Genomic DNA, 15,605 nt, shown 5'->3' on the forward strand with positions numbered 1-15,605 from the left:
GAGAGTTGTTTGTTCCACTGTTGTCCAAGTTTCTGTAATAATGTAAAACAAGACATGATGATTTACGACATGACAATTTGAAATTTGGTACAGATTTTGGCATGCGTCATGGAAGTTGACCTGGTTGATTTGCTTTTGCGGGCCGCATAAAATGATGTGGCCGGCCAGATCTGGCCCCCGGGCCTTGTGTTTGACACATGTGCTTTAAGAGCTTGTCACGTAAATAGAAGAAAAATTGTTGTTGTTGCTTTATTCTCACTTGAAAAGTTAATGACTTGATACTGTATCTATCAAGATGAGCCAACGCTGTATTTTGTCATGCAGCTGTACAGCTTCACGCCTTGTTTGTGATTCTCAGGTTGACACAGCCAGTGAGGTTGATGAGCTGGACGTCGACATGGCGCCCGCACCTTACACCGCCTGCAGAAGTGCATCGAAGCTGCAGGTTTTTATTGCACGATACAGGTTTGTACATTTAGGAATCTGAAGTTTGTAATTTTTTTTGAATAAGAATCAACACATTATGGAAAGAGTCTTATCATAGTCTAACGTATCGGTGAATGCACGTGAAACAGCTATAATCCTTATGATGGCCCCAATGATAATCCTGAAATGGAGCTCCCACTCACTGCTGGAGAGTATATCTATGTGTACGGAGGCATGGATGACGACGGCTTCTATGAAGGTAAGTTTTACCAATACATTGTTTTCTGTACAATTTCATGTTGCTGTCACTTCATTGTGATCTTTTTAGGCGAGTTGGTAGATGGAAGGAGAGGGCTGGTTCCCTCAAATTTTGTGGAACGTGTATCGGACGACGATGTCATGGGTACTCATCCACCAGAGACTAGTGACGTCACCCACAACTCTTTGCTAGACAGCAGTTTGCACAGTGCCAGCCACCAGCATCACCTCCACACAAGTGTCCGCGCCTCAGATAGAACAGAGGCCTCTTCTATCTGTGGCCCCGCCTCAGCCTCTTCCAATTCGGCCTTGGCTGTTTCAGCCCCACTCACCAATGGCCTGGATGTGGATTTGGAGGAGGTGGGCGTGGACACTGTGCCTTACCCACGTAAGCTCACCCTCATCAAGCAGCTTGCCAAAAGCATCATCATCAGCTGGGACCCTCCGTTGGTGCCGGCTGGGTGGGGCAATGTGTGGAGTTATAATGTGTATGTGGACCAGGAGCTCCGGCTCAATGTGCCCTTCGGTGCTCAGACCAAGGCGGTGCTGGAGAGGCTCGACATCAACCTCAAGGCCTACCGTGTATCTGTGCAAAGCCTGACAGAAAAAGGACTCTCAGACCAGCTGCGCTGCAGTATGCTCATTGGCCGGGACGTTTGTGTGGCCCCTACGCAGCTGCGTGTGGACAGGGTCACCGCCACCTCCGCCAACCTGTCCTGGCTTCCCAGCAACAGCAACTATGTGCACATCGTGTCCTTGAATGAGCAGGAGTGTGAGCTGGTGAAGGCTGGAAGCTACTCGCTGTGCCTCAATAACCTCTTACCCAGCCTGCAGTACACAGTCAAAGTGGAGGCGCGGCCCCACCGCACGCCTTGGGAGTTACCCGTGGAGCGACGTGAACGCAGAAGTGCTAGCATCAACTTCAGTACACGAATGGCAGGTCAGGATTTTATATTGTTTTTGCCAATGTTAACGAAAGTCATGTGTCGCTTAGTCACATCACCTGTGAGTTTTGAATATTTTTCCCATTCAAGTGAAACGGACTGAATTTTAAATCTTGTAGTCAAGTGTACATCATAACTTAGCTTTGTGTATGTGTGGGCGTTCCCTCGACTCTAAGATTGCATTATTTGTAGATATTTTAGAAGAGTAGAATGGTAGTAGTAGTTGCATTAGTTAGTTTTTTTGTTGTTGTTGTTTAATGTTTAAAAATATTTTGAATACTTAGCACAGTGAACAGTGTCACCTCTGAATTTAGTTCACTAAATGATCACCTCAAATTTGCTTAAGTTTCATGCCCACAGTCTGGGAACACAGGTATATATATATCATGGTCTATTCATTTCTGAAAGTCCCTTTTCGAATCATAGTTGTAATTGTCCATTTCATCGCCTCAAGAAAAACAAAAATGTTTGTTGTCACGTACAGTACTTTTTACTTAAAGCTGTGATTTTCTGTAGGCCCTCCTGATGCTCCATTGGATGTACAGTTGGAACATGGTCCTTCACCAGGTATTGCCCTCATCAGCTGGCTGCCGGTCACTATCGATTGTGCGGGAACCTCCAATGGAGTCCGTGTCACTGGATACACTATATATGCAGATAAGAAAAGGGTATGACCCTCAATTTCAAACAGGTCGTTGGGACTTGAAATGAGTCGATGATGTCCTCATTCTAATGAGGATTCGTCTCCAATCCAAGGTGCTGGAGGTGTCTTCCCCAACAGCCGGCAGTGCTCTGCTGGGGCCTTCGCAGATCCAGTCCCTACAGGCAGCTCAGCAGCTTACTGTTCGCACCATGTCTGCACATGGGGAGTCTTGTGACTCTTTTCCAGTCAACGTGCCCTCCAAGCTACCTGCTATCATGGCCGGCCCGGTTGCAACCACCCCGGTAGTGCCACCCCTCACCTGCAACCCTGTGGGACCCACAAACCTGGGCTCATTGCTTTCTTTGGGAAACTCTGCTGCCAAAGCCTCCATGCCACCCTGCCCATCACCTCCAGACACACACATTTCTAGCCTCACAGTGGAGTCCGCTGCCAACTGTCCTCGTGTCCCACACTCTGAGGTCTTGGTGTCATCAGCCACATTTGTAAAGGCCTGGGCCGACCCCGCATCTGCTCCCACGGCCGCGTGTGAGGCCACGTTACCCGTTAGGTCAATCATCACCCCAGTGGTAATCCTCGCCCGACAAGCCTGCAATCAACGTGATTCAAAATGTATCTTTGAGTTAATTATGTCCAGTTGACTGTTCTTTTCTTTCCCCAGATTAATGTGACATCCCCCACTTTGTCAGCTCCTCAAGCACCTCCTGTCGTAGCACCCACGCAAACAGCAGAGGTGGTCGCAGCGGCCATGATGGATCAACGCAGAGATGCAGACAGCCCTGGAACTATTCGTCCTTTTCCGTCCATTACAGAGTTCATTGAAGATCCCTGTGCCAAACTTGTAACGCCGGAGCGTATCCCCACACCACCCAAAGCCCCAATCACAGACCTCCTTAACCCTTTGGACACATTAATCCTCCGACCCCCAAGCACTTCACCACTGGACTCCGAGGTAGAGGAGGAACAAGAGAACAAACGTTTAGTGTCCGTTGAGGAGTTCTTGAGAGAGGACCAGGACCCAATATACACAAAGGGGCAACAGGTCAGTTCTAAAGTGTTGGCATCCTCTTCCTGTTTGCAAATATTGATTATCATTGAAAATTGAATGCAGGACTGACCTAAAAACACTCAAAACAACTTTTTTTTTTTTTTTTTCGACATCATGTCTCTAACTGCTGAACTTTGTCGAAGAGCAGGTAGAAAATACTGTGCATGGTACCATTTCCTTTTTAAATGTTTTTTTTTAATTTAAATAACAGTTCAACCAAAAGAGGTTCTCATCATCTATCCTAACGACATTCAGAACACTTTAATTGCTCCTCCAAAAGATCTCAGAGGTACAACAGAATAATAGCTTTGTGTTCATCGAAAGAGGCCAAAGCGTTTGCGAGTACCGTAAATTGAAACCGACAACAAATTGAGACGTTTTCTCTCATTTGCAGAGCTATGGCGCAGGGTTGGTTGAGCCTCCAGGTGACTACGTCGCTGACAGCATCCGCTCAGACTTGTCTGACATCCTAGAAGAGGAGGAGGAAGAACTTTACTCTGACCACCTCATGGAAGCGCCCACCAGGGGATACACGGTCACAGCTGGCAGAGTATGTGGGAATATGTGAACTCCTGCTGTTTAGAATTTTCTTTGCCCAAATTGTGCATTTCAAATGCCTTATCATTGATGTTACGCACATGATTGTGATTCCGATTTTATCTCTTTTTTTTCCTTTTGCATGACTTGATCTTCTTACTCCCCCCCCCCCCCTTTTTTTTTCCGAAATGACCACCTGCTCAACACCAATATGCCCTTTTTTGCTGGTCCGTTTCATGGATATGGTCATAGGTAACCAAATCAGAGCCTTCAGACAGTGATGAAGATGTTCTTGAGAGGATCCTCAAGTTACCCACTCAGCCATACCGCAGCAAGCAGCTGTTTAGTATTCCTGAAGTGACCGAGGAGGAAGATGGCGGTCGGAAAGAACCTTTACATCATCACATACAGATTGAAAGGAGGCTCAGCCACCTTCACCCCAGAAGCATGGAACACCTTCATCGTGCTCCTCAGTGTCACCACCGTCCACATGTTCCACCTCAGCACCACCACTTCAACAGATCGTTCACCAAAGAGCCTTTAATGAGGCAAGGACCCTTAGAAGTAAAGCCCAAGCTGCAGCACAGAGTCCACTACTCGGATGCCGTTGACATTGTCAGTTATAGTGGTGAAAAAGAAGTGGGTTTATGCGTAGGTCCAGCCAATAGGCGGGGTCCTGTCCGCTGTCCTCCCTATTCTGCCCCCAACAAAGACAGAGTACTACTCAGAGGGTTAGGGGATCGCCTTAGGAGGGAGGCCATGCTCAGGAGTCAGAAAGCTGCAGCGGCAGCAGCATCTAAACCGGGCCATGGTCCGACCCCGCCAAGACCCTGCCCAGTAAGCAAAACAGTACGTACTGTGAAATCACCGATAAGCCGTGGGATGGAGATTGATGTGGAGTACGGGACGGATGACAATGAGGAACCAGATGCGTGCCCTACAGGGGAGGTGGTGCTAGGACAGATGAGGTCAGAGTGGTGGATCGAAGGCGCTGAAATGGAGCACAGAGTGTCTTCCTACCGCCAAGGAAGAAAGCCGGAGTCCGTGGTAAAGATTCGTCCTCAGCATCGTCCCAGCACCCATCTTCCCTGTGAATCCTTTTTAGTTCTTATCCCTTACCTGTACTATTACTCCTAAGACATGAGTCTCCTCTTCAATTATCATCAGTCACGATTCCCTTTTATGCTGTGCTTCAAAGGTACTCATGACGGAATAGGGTTTTTGAAGTCAAGCTGTGAATTTGCCCGCTTCTGACGTTGGAGCTCACCTGCAAAGATTTGGCCTTTGTAACAAGAGGGTTACAATTGGAGTCCTGCTGAGGAAAAAAATAAAAAACAAACAACGGTGACTACAATTAGTTGTTGGAGAGCCGTTAAGTCTCTTCTGGACTACTGTCCCACCCTTAGCTCATGAGTTGCAGCACTGTTTGCGTGCCAGTTCACTCTGACATCGCTCTGTGTAGACTGTGATCTGGTTCTCAGAGCGGTGTGCTATAAAACCGTACAGCAGAGTGGAACTTAAAATGCCTCTTGAACGATGATAATCAGTCAAATAAATTCCAATAAAATTTGTATCGGTGGAAATTGAACACCCTCAATGCTTCCTTTTGTCTTAAAGGCAATTGTTTCTTTCCAATATGTATTCAGACACTGGCACCGATGGCGCCATAATCTAGTTAAGTCCACTGCAGCTTTTCCCGTGTGAAATTCCCCTTGTTTTCCCTGCAAATGCAGATGATCCTTCTGTGTGAAATATTTTGCTTATTCCCGTTTTCCACGTGCAGGAGCCCAGTGAACAAACGGAATCTGCAGCGGGTCCATCATGGGGGACGGACTCCGAGCTATCCCCTAAATCTGTTGTTTCGCAAGGCAGGCAGCTCAAAGGTCAGAGATTCTTTTTTTTTCTGCTTCCTCTAAACTGATGTTTCCCGGCTAGGTGATGCGACGGAAATGCTGCTGACACACCTGTGCTTACACTTAACAAGCCGCGGTTTGTGTCTCGCATGCTGGCAGTCAGATTAGCACCATGTGTGGCAAGGGAGGAGTGTCGGCTGTGATGGAGAAGTTGGAGCCCACTAAGCTGGCAACCAGCTTAACTTAAAGTGGCTTGTCATGACAGAAGGAAGTGACAACCTCAAAATAGCGACATTGATTAGCTGACAAAAAGAGGGATGCCCCTCCGTTCCTTCTGTCTCCCTTTTGCAACCCTCTCTGCTTTTTTTCTTCATCGTGACACAGACCGAAGTCCGCTTTTTGTAGATCTGAATACTCCGATGTACCGCGCATGCCACTTTGAACATGCTACCCACTGACGCGCTCCGTATCGATTACTAATCCGCAAGGATGTGAAACTGCAAGTTCTCTGCACATGAATCTTGCCACAGATGGCCTGATTCTCCATAATGAGATGGAGAGCGGCTCCCTTCAGAGCAGCTTAAGTCTCACTACAGCTTTTCAAATTTGTCTCACTTTGTCAAATAGGATACACACGGGTATAACTCTGTGGGTCACACCAGCATTATGCTTCACTTCTTCAACGCTGCACAAAGTGCTTGTTTTTTGACAAAAAAAGCACCAAGTCATTGATGCCCTTTAGGTGTGTGTTGCAAGTGTGCCGTTCTTTGATCTCCATCAGATTGCGTCAAGCGCTGTTTCCCTTTCTTGCCAGGCGCCACAGATCTTGAGCAAGTGTGCGTTTGCCAAACGGCGAGCGCGGCTTAGGATCAGTTGTTTACCTCTTTTAAGGACATGCCTGGGTAATGCGTGCACTGTGATATCGGGGAGGGGCAACCTCCCGCAACCATTAGGAACATTAGGAACCGAGATAAATGATTAAATTCATGTATTACTGTCGAGCAAAAACAAACAAACCATTTTGCTCTTTTATTTCCTATTTCTTTATTTGATTCCACCATCTACTCGCAGGCTGTTTTGAATCACCAAAGACAAAAGGAGACAACAGTGACTTCCGCATCTTTGTGGCGCTGTTCCCTTATGACCCTGCCACCATGTCGCCCAACCCGGACGCCGCTGAGGAGGAGCTGCCCTTTCGAGAGGGGCAGATTATCACAGTACGTGCCCCCCCTGCAAGACATGGTCCACGCAGTACAGAATAGGCTGAAATGAAAACAGACATTTACCTGAAATACGGTGTTAACATTTCTGATAAGGTTCTGTTCAATCCAGTGTTAATGCACATCCAGTGAAGATGAACATATCAGTGATGTCATGTCAGATGCACGTCACGCGTGAATGAAGAGCATTTTTTTTCTGACTAGGTTTATGGCGAGAAAGACTCAGACGGGTTCTACAGAGGGGAGTCTGCCGGTCGTTTGGGCTATGTGCCTTGCAACATGGTGTCCGAGATCCAGGTGGAGGATGAAGAAACCCGGCAGCAGCTTCTGCAGCAGGGCTTCTTAACGACCCCAGCATCCATTGAGAAGATAGGTATGTCGAATCTTAGTTTATATATTTATTTTTTTTATGTTGGATGATCCCATTTTGCGTCGCTACGCATATAATCACCATCGTTCATGTTTCAGCGGTGAAGGAAAATGGCTGTATAAACCTAATTCTGCTTTTCAAAGACAGTGGGCCTGATGCAAGAACCACTAGATATTTCCATCCCTTTTGCACCACGTGGAGGGGGGGGGTGGCCTCGCTTCGAGGCAGACAGCTCAGCCAAAGATCGAATCTGTTAACTAAACTGCAAACTCACAAAAGTGTGAACAAAGTGAGCAGGCTGAATTGCAGTAATCTTGATTTTGTGCCTGTAGACGTACTGATATCATAAAGTGACGTCTCCCTCAGTCGTAGAACAGTCGCTCTATACGGGCAATCGAAAATACAATCTTCTATTTTGAGAAGAAACCACTTTTCCGAGCAAAGTTGCGGCCATCGAAGAGTACATATCTTTTAAAAGTTCGCACTTCAACCTCAGGTTCTCCCAAAGACAGCAGCACCAAATGCTCCCGATGAGCTGTGAAATGACTTTTAGGATCATCTTACTGACTAAAGATCGCAATAGTGTGTCCTCACTTTATGTCAGTCCCTGTAAAAACATTTTGAGGTTACAAAACAATGCACAGCAAAATACGTTGTAAGATGGCACAAGAAGCACCCCGGGACTTCCCATTTTACTGTTCTCTATCAATGATCTAGAATTAGATTTTTGTACGAATATTTCTTGCATTGTTGTAGAGTAGTGGTACTGCATGTTCCAGCTTGCTTACAAATTCTGGTTTTGTTGCCTCCGTTTGTCGTAACCCGAGGAACCGGCGTGTATAATCGCCACTGGTTGACAAAAAAAATGTAAATAGATAAGAGTAACATCTCAGCCCTTTTCTTTAAATCCTGTAGCACTAATATTGAAACAGATGCTCAATTCAAGAATAAAGACATCACAGATACACAGCTAGATGTGGATTGTTGAATTCTGACTAAATGAAATAAATTGCGACACAAGAAGATAATGAACTATAAAATTGGCCCTTTATGACTCTTATGGTTTGAGTGCAAAAACTTTTCCAGCAATTGAGAAGACGCATGATTGACAGCTGCAGTTCAAATGTGTAAATCAAATTACAATAGCGGGCTCATGGTAGTCTGCATGAGTTGTGACAAACTGTTCCTGCATGAGGCCCGTTTTTCTGATTAATCCAAAAGAAGAAGCCTCTTCTTTAATGTCAGCGTGCTACAGTGGTGACCCCCCCCCCATCCCACCCCCTCCACTGTGTCGCTGTTCCGGAAATCATAACCATCAACACATATGCAGGGGCTGTTTTCATGCAGCGTTTGCCTTGCAAATTCAAGCTGACACTTAACTTCCTTTTCCCGCTTTCGAGCTCGTGCAGCGTACAGAGTAAACATTTCCAGATTCAACCTTTTCACTTGCACTTGCCGCTCGCTGTTACGTCTGTTGCTTGCTGCTTTTTATTGTCTCTTTGTTTGGTCTGTTTTTCCCCACCCCTGTCCAGCTGTTTTTGTAAGATTTTTTTTTTTTTTGTGTCACATATTTTGGTTTTCTATTCTGAAATCCCATGAAGGCACTCGCACACACGCACAGCATCCAAGTCGCCCTGTTCCACCACCAAAACCGAGACGATCAAAGAAAGGTGTGTCTTGCTCCCAATTCCCTCCCACTGCCCTCTTTTTTGGGTCTTCTCTGGCTTGAAGCAGTTTGCTTTTTTACCTCATTAAGTACATTTCACACAGTGACCAGAGGGGATTTGAAAAGTTATATCTTCGCTAAACATTTTACTTTAATACTCTGTTGCTAAAGCTTGTTGTTGTTGTTGTAATACAGTGAAAGCTCCCAAGTGGAATATTTTCTTAGCCAAGCAATCTGGGATTTGATGAAATAATACAATACAGTACAATACAAGACATCTTTATTGATATAGCGCTTTCACAACAGCTGCAGCTGTAACAAAGCACTTTACAGAACAGTTAACATAAAATAACAGAACACAACATAAAAAATGGACAGTCATACATTCCTAACAACTGTTCCCGCATACGCCTTGTTGTTTTAAGCAGTCACAGATGAAATATCAAAGGACCAAAACCAAATTACGCAGTAGACTGGAGATAACTAACACAGTTCTGATCTTTTCCTCTTACCCCCCAAAATGGAACTCATGACAATAACTACATTTAATATGTGTTATGTGTGTTATGTGTTTATTTGATTCAAGGTCGGCCTATCCAAACCTTGCTCCATGAGAAGCCTGTTTATTGAGTGCTGATCTGAAGGACTCAAGCCAGTTTTTTGTTTAGATTCTATTTCAAAGGCCACCACAGACTGGCACTGAAAATGACAAACACCGTAACCTGATAACATGATAAGCTGTCCACTGTCGTAACCGCTGTCCCTGAATGGGTTAATAAGCTTTAGAATTTGGACAGAGGAAAGTCAATTTTTTGCTCCCTGTAATTCCGCAGCTAGTGCTTCAGAATCCAAACTCTGTGCTAAAATGGCACATTTCCCAATCCCCCTCTGATCATTACCTGTGAATTTATGTCCTGCTATGTGGTGCCGACTGTAAATTCAAGAGTGCATTTTCAGCCTTTGAGTCGCGATGTTGAATTTACAGTTTGTTCCTTCTGTTTCTGCAAACGTGCCATTTTATCCCTCGCCCCTTCCAGCGGAGTCGTCAACACTCTTGGAAGAGAGCGTAGACTCCTCCCGTCAAGGTTTGCCATTTGACCTTTGACCCTCAAGCTCCGCTGTGCTTTTCCTGCATGATCGCGTCCGTGGACATTCCACTGTTCACTGGACTGCTTGCATGGATTCATCTTCTGTTTTCACGTGACTTCCCATTCGCAGTTATGTCGACATGTAGGTTGTGTTCTGATTGCAGGTAACACCATTTCTCATCCTCATCCATTATCATAGGAGACTGCTTGATTTTATGTGTCTCACCATGCGCAAACTGAGAGCAGCGTCAATTGATAATATATCAACCGGGAGGATGGAGAATGCGCATCCAAGGGGAACAAACGTCTTCCATGAATTATTCGTTCATAACTTGGAAGCTCGCAATTGCAAGCAGTTTCTCGTCCTAACACTTCTTTCCTCAGGTTGTTTCACATTAACTAATATTTTTCTTCATGTTTATTTGCGGTGGCGCCGGGTTCTTTACGACTTAAAAGTAACTGTTAGCAGGCACAAATACTAACTCTATGCCGTCCATTTTCCATTTTATGTCCAACTGCATGGAGTGGAATGTCAGATGCACTAACCACAATCTGCATGCTGGTGGTCACGGAAGACATATCATACCTTGTATCGTATACATTTTTGATGTGTTTTTTTTTGACGGGCAGATGTAAGCCAGGCAGCTGCTGCAACTGCAGCAAATTCCACCCCAGGATCTCGCCGGATGGTGGCCATCTTTGATTACGATCCACGAGAGAGCTCCCCGAACACAGATATTGAGGTCAGACTTGATACAAGACAAGAAGTCTTATTTGGAGTTGTGGTTTGTTCATGAAGTCACTGATGGTGTCGGTGGGGGAAAAATGATTTCTTTCATTAGATAATACAAATGTTGTTTTTTTTGTTTTTGTTTTTTAGGTGCATGTTAAATATTGCAATCATTTCTTTTGCAATATTAAACACCTTTTTCGCATGTGGGACAGGTGTCAAACTCAAGGCCCGGGGGCCTGATCTGGCTCGCCACATCATTTGATGTGGCCCACGAAAGCAAATCAAACATGTTGACTTCTATGATGCTTGCTAAAATGTTAACCAAAATGTCAAATTCTTGTATGCAATATACTGTATAAGAGAGCTACGGTAGTAGGTTTTCTTGTTACCAAAACCCGCATTACAGTAACTTAAACTGAAACAACTTATAGGTGAATAAACCGTTATTCTTGACTTCCTTTTATGGTTTGACAGTCGTAATGGCCCTCCAAGGGAACCGGGAACTATAGTGTGGCCCGTGACAAAAAATGAGTTTGACACCCCTGGCATAGGGCATGTTTTTCCAATATCGTGCATCCCCTGTGTGAATGGTGGGTTGGCCTCTAAATGTGCCCTGTGATGGACCTTTTGTCCCGTAATCACTTGGGATAGGCTCCGCACCCAAAACAGGATGAGCGGTGTCGAGAACGGCTCAATTGGCGTTTGCTCATGATCTAATTTGTTTCGTTAGGCTGAGTTGACCTTCAGTGCCGGCGATGTCATCCATGTCATTGGCGACATGGATGAAGATGGCTTCTTCTATGTGAGTATTAGATTGAAGAAAAAGAAAAAAATGCATATGAATTAATGTTTATGTCCAGGAAAACCGACCGATAATTACATGTAGATGATGACATGTCACGTTCTTGTGAAAGTGAAAAGACCTTAAAATGGCGGCGCCCATAAACGAGTAGTTGCAATGTTTTGTACGTATTTTGGGTTTGTTCCTTTTGAACAGATTTTGAGTGCGTCACATGAGGTTTTCATTGAATTCATCTCCAAAAAAAAACCAACATCCTCCAATCTGACTGCTGTGTGTCTCAGGGTGACTTGAATGGACAACGAGGCTTGGTGCCCTCCAACTTCCTGCAGGCGTTACCAGAAGATGCTCCAGCCGAACATGTCTCTGCTAAGCCTGCAGCAGAACCCAAGAAAGAATCACAGGTAGCTGCGTACTTTTTTATTCCCCCCAGCGTGTCACCTGACTTTGTTTGTCACCAACATGTTTGTTTTATTTCCTTGTCTTGTTTTGACATTTCTTGAACTGCTGTTGATGACTATCTTATACTTTTCTGTTTCTAGCTCTGAAACTCAGTTGCTTTTTTTTCCCCGCTCTATCATTTCCTCGCATGACCTTTTGCAGAAGCAGAAACGAACGGTGCACTTTGAGACTTGATAGTAAGTGTTGTCTGAAAGGGGGAGCAAGCAGCTCAGCGATTGCTCATTAGTGACCCTCCGTTTATTCCCAGTTCATGTTGATGTGCTTCTACTGTAGACTCGCTTTGTAGACCTCCTCAGTCCAAATGTGGTTTCAGTTCTTTGTGCCCCCTGCCTTCCATGTGTTTTCCAATAGGTCCTCGGTTTACTCAGTTGTCATTAAATTTTGCAGCCATCGGAACAAAACTCCCATCATAAACCGTAGACCCTCTGTGCTATAAAGATTATTGAGCTATAGTGCAATAAGATATCCTTCATTTGTCCCACATTGGGGAAATTTACAGTCTACAGCAGCAAGATTGTGGGTAGAAAGAAGAAAAACCAAGTGTTTGCATTCACAAAATAAATAATTAATAATTTATAATAAATACTTTAAAAAATAAATAAATAATGAGTAAAGCAAAACTTTTGTTCCCAAACTTTTTTTCTCTAATGTCCTTTTCATCCTGAAGGGAAACCCCACTGACGACCAGCAGGATCCCGGGCCCTCGGCAAGTCAAGATACTTTGATCCCCCAAATCGAACCTCCTTGCCCCAACCTATCTGAACATTCAGAACCACTCCCCCATCTGCAACTGCCCGCCAGCACCACACCAAAATCGTGCCCGGTTACAAGCTCAGCGCCAGCGCACGCCTCCCCTCCAGCCCCCCACCCGGCAGACAGGCCGGTGCTCGCCGACTGCTCCGCACAAGGCAAGAAGAAGAAAGGCTTCTTCTCCAAAGGCAAGAAACTGTTCAAAAGGTTTGGATCCAGTAAGAAAGATTGAAAGGCAGGACCTCAAACATGATACAATTTTTTATTTTATTTTTGGAAGCACTTTCTTGATAGCTGTTAGTAATTGTACACTTGCCTTAGCGCATGACTAGATTAACTGTGAATGACAAAATTGTGCAATCTCTCGACTCAAATATACTCCTATGGCTAATCATCAAAGCCTCTCACGCTCCAGTACTAAACATGGAAGGCCTCAGCCTTCTTCAACCATCTAAAGAAAAATAAGCCCATTAGATTTGTCCCGCACATGTTTCTGCCAGTGTGTACATTTGTCCAAATGATCATGCTTTGTATCTGCATCCGTCTTTCCCTCGTTGTCGACTCGGTGCAGTGTGACGTTGATCAAGTGCAGTCATTGAAACAGGCATGACACACGATAGTGTGTGTGCGTGTGCGCGCGTGTGTGTGCAGGTATGTGTGTGTGGTGTCCAAAGCACGTGGCTTTTTCAGATATTAGCGCTTGAGCTGTCGAAGTTGTCACCAGCAGCCTCAGTGATGCACACAAGCTAGTTGATATATTTTGGATGCAGTAGTAGAAGTTTGAGTGCAGCACAGAGGTGTTTTCCCAGAGGGAGCTCACATCAAAAGTAACTGTTAGAAACAGCAATAGAAATAATATTCCTGTCCACAGCAATGATTAGTGTTTCAACACGGCATGTCAGCAGCGTATTTTCAATGATTGTCAAGAGTGATGAAGCAGAATTCCTTTTTTTTTTCAACACGCGTAGCTGCAGGTGTTCCTCAGAAATTGGCGCCTCGCCGTCCATTTTGTATCCTAGTTCCTCTGTTTCGGGTCGCTGAAGGAGCAACCTACCCCAGCGAAAGTTGTGGTTTACACACACACACACTAACTTTTAGAATCTGTCGTGAAACCTATGTACAATCTATACCAGAATACCACTGAAACATGCATAAACGCATCATAACTCATGCCAAGGTTCAAAGCCTAAACCACTGGGACATAGTGTCCTCCAAATGCAATACTGTATAGCGCTGAACTTGTATGATATTTTACTGAATTCTGATGACAACATAATTGACTTGAATGCTGATGTATATGTGTGCATCTCGGCATATAAAGAACGGGGAGGCTAACCTGTTTTGATCATGGGCCACTTTGTAATCAGGAGGTCAGTGATATCGGTATAACCACATAAAAATGTATAATTGCATAGTAATGTCAGATGAAAAAACACGATGGCCAAAATCTAAAACAACGCTAAAAATGGATTTGTTCATGCTCGTGGACCTTCTGAAAAGGCTAACTGGTTTAAATTTACAGGTATCGGAACTCCAATCATTAGCTAATCATAACAGAATTGTATTTGCATTTTTAACTATATTTGAAAATACACATTTTCAGAAATTGTATGCTAAACTCAAAGTGGCCACATAAAATGGCACGAAGGGACAGATTTGGCCTGCAGGCTTTCGGTTGGACACACCTTATATACCGGTGTGTGTGTGTGTGTATATGTTTGTGTATATATTAGAGCTGTCAGTTTAGCGCGTTTTTATTGGCATTAATTTAAATGAATTTTAACGGGATTAATTTTTTTCGCGGCACACGTCACAAGCGGATGTTACGTTGCTCTATAAATACACCAGAAACAAAACAACAAGCGCGCTGCAGAAGTCCACGCCCATGTCTGTTTTGCCAGCCACGGCAGCGCGAGACACCGAAAACTGATACTTAAAGAGTTTATGAATGGAAAGTTTACCTTTAAATAGTTGCCATATTGCTCCACTGACAAGACCAAAGTTATCTGTTCTTCTCTCTCTCTGTATCATACAGGTATACGATGTATGCTACTGACGCGATTGTTACTTGTTTGGAACTATTTTGTGTGGAAGGTTACAGCGTTCCGTGTCCATATAAATAGAGCGGTGGAGCTTCTCTGTGTTCGTCTGACAGTGACAGTGCGCAACAGTGGTAGCGACCTAGCGAAAGTAAAACGTCTCCAGTGTTATCGAACCAAGTGTAGTCATTTGAAATGAGGTCTACACAAAACCGTAGAGAGACTTCCGCGCAAGAAGGACCAACACAATCAACATAGCCTGACTGTATTAGGGGGGGTGAAACCCCCCCCCCCCCTTTCAGAATGGTTTGCCCCTGCAGCACGGGGGAAGTGCATGTGCTTGTTTGTACGGCCGGCAGTTTCGAATACAGCGGCACATAATGAACACTGCAGTCCGGTGTCTCGTTATTCTTCAACAAACATACAGAAACAGACTGCTGTGTTGAAAGCAAACTTGAGAAAAACGAAGTATGCAACCATGGTTTAAATCCACTACAGGCTGAGTACTAGTGTACCTTAGATGTGCACTTTATAATGTTATATTGCTCTGTTTTGATTTCATAAAAAAAGCTGTTAAAGCAGCTGTTGTGTGACAAAATATTTTTTTCACCGTTATTGATGGACAGTAATATTGTGTGAGAGATTGTGTGAATAACTGCACCAAGTGAAAAATGTTCATGTAAAATGGAAAATCAAAATTGTTATTTCAGTAAATATTTGCATTTGGCACATAGAAAACCTATTCATGATT

At 44.5% G+C, this 15,605-nt stretch overlaps 1 protein-coding gene across 12 annotated transcripts in view; it reads left to right on the plus strand.

The window, feature by feature from the left end:
* LOC127588840 (peripheral-type benzodiazepine receptor-associated protein 1) overlaps nucleotides 1-14,403 on the plus strand; it is a 40,298-nt gene extending 25,895 nt beyond the window's left edge. For 7 of the 12 annotated variants that reach the window (XM_052047707.1, XM_052047708.1, XM_052047709.1 and 4 more), the window contains 17 exons: nucleotides 359-465; nucleotides 576-685; nucleotides 755-1,624; nucleotides 2,145-2,296; nucleotides 2,385-2,858; nucleotides 2,951-3,331; nucleotides 3,732-3,887; nucleotides 4,127-4,921; nucleotides 5,658-5,757; nucleotides 6,799-6,944; nucleotides 7,152-7,320; nucleotides 8,919-8,987; nucleotides 10,021-10,068; nucleotides 10,702-10,814; nucleotides 11,535-11,606; nucleotides 11,888-12,007; nucleotides 12,733-14,403. In XM_052047707.1, the coding sequence (XP_051903667.1) occupies nucleotides 359-465; nucleotides 576-685; nucleotides 755-1,624; nucleotides 2,145-2,296; nucleotides 2,385-2,858; nucleotides 2,951-3,331; nucleotides 3,732-3,887; nucleotides 4,127-4,921; nucleotides 5,658-5,757; nucleotides 6,799-6,944; nucleotides 7,152-7,320; nucleotides 8,919-8,987; nucleotides 10,021-10,068; nucleotides 10,702-10,814; nucleotides 11,535-11,606; nucleotides 11,888-12,007; nucleotides 12,733-13,047 (4,197 nt within the window). In that variant the 3' untranslated portion in view covers nucleotides 13,048-14,403. Of the gene's footprint in view, nucleotides 1-358; nucleotides 466-575; nucleotides 686-754; nucleotides 1,625-2,144; nucleotides 2,297-2,384; nucleotides 2,859-2,950; nucleotides 3,332-3,731; nucleotides 3,888-4,126; nucleotides 4,922-5,657; nucleotides 5,758-6,798; nucleotides 6,945-7,151; nucleotides 7,321-8,918; nucleotides 8,988-10,020; nucleotides 10,069-10,701; nucleotides 10,815-11,534; nucleotides 11,607-11,887; nucleotides 12,008-12,206; nucleotides 12,242-12,732 lie in introns of all 12 variants that reach the window. The other 5 variants (XM_052047715.1, XM_052047711.1, XM_052047712.1 and 2 more) reach the window with 5 other exon arrangements.
* Nucleotides 14,404-15,605: the final 1,202 nt, after the last annotated feature.

This window comes from Hippocampus zosterae, chromosome 16 (assembly GCF_025434085.1).
Source record: "Hippocampus zosterae strain Florida chromosome 16, ASM2543408v3, whole genome shotgun sequence".
In the NCBI taxonomy this organism is placed as follows: Eukaryota; Metazoa; Chordata; class Actinopteri; order Syngnathiformes; family Syngnathidae; genus Hippocampus; species Hippocampus zosterae.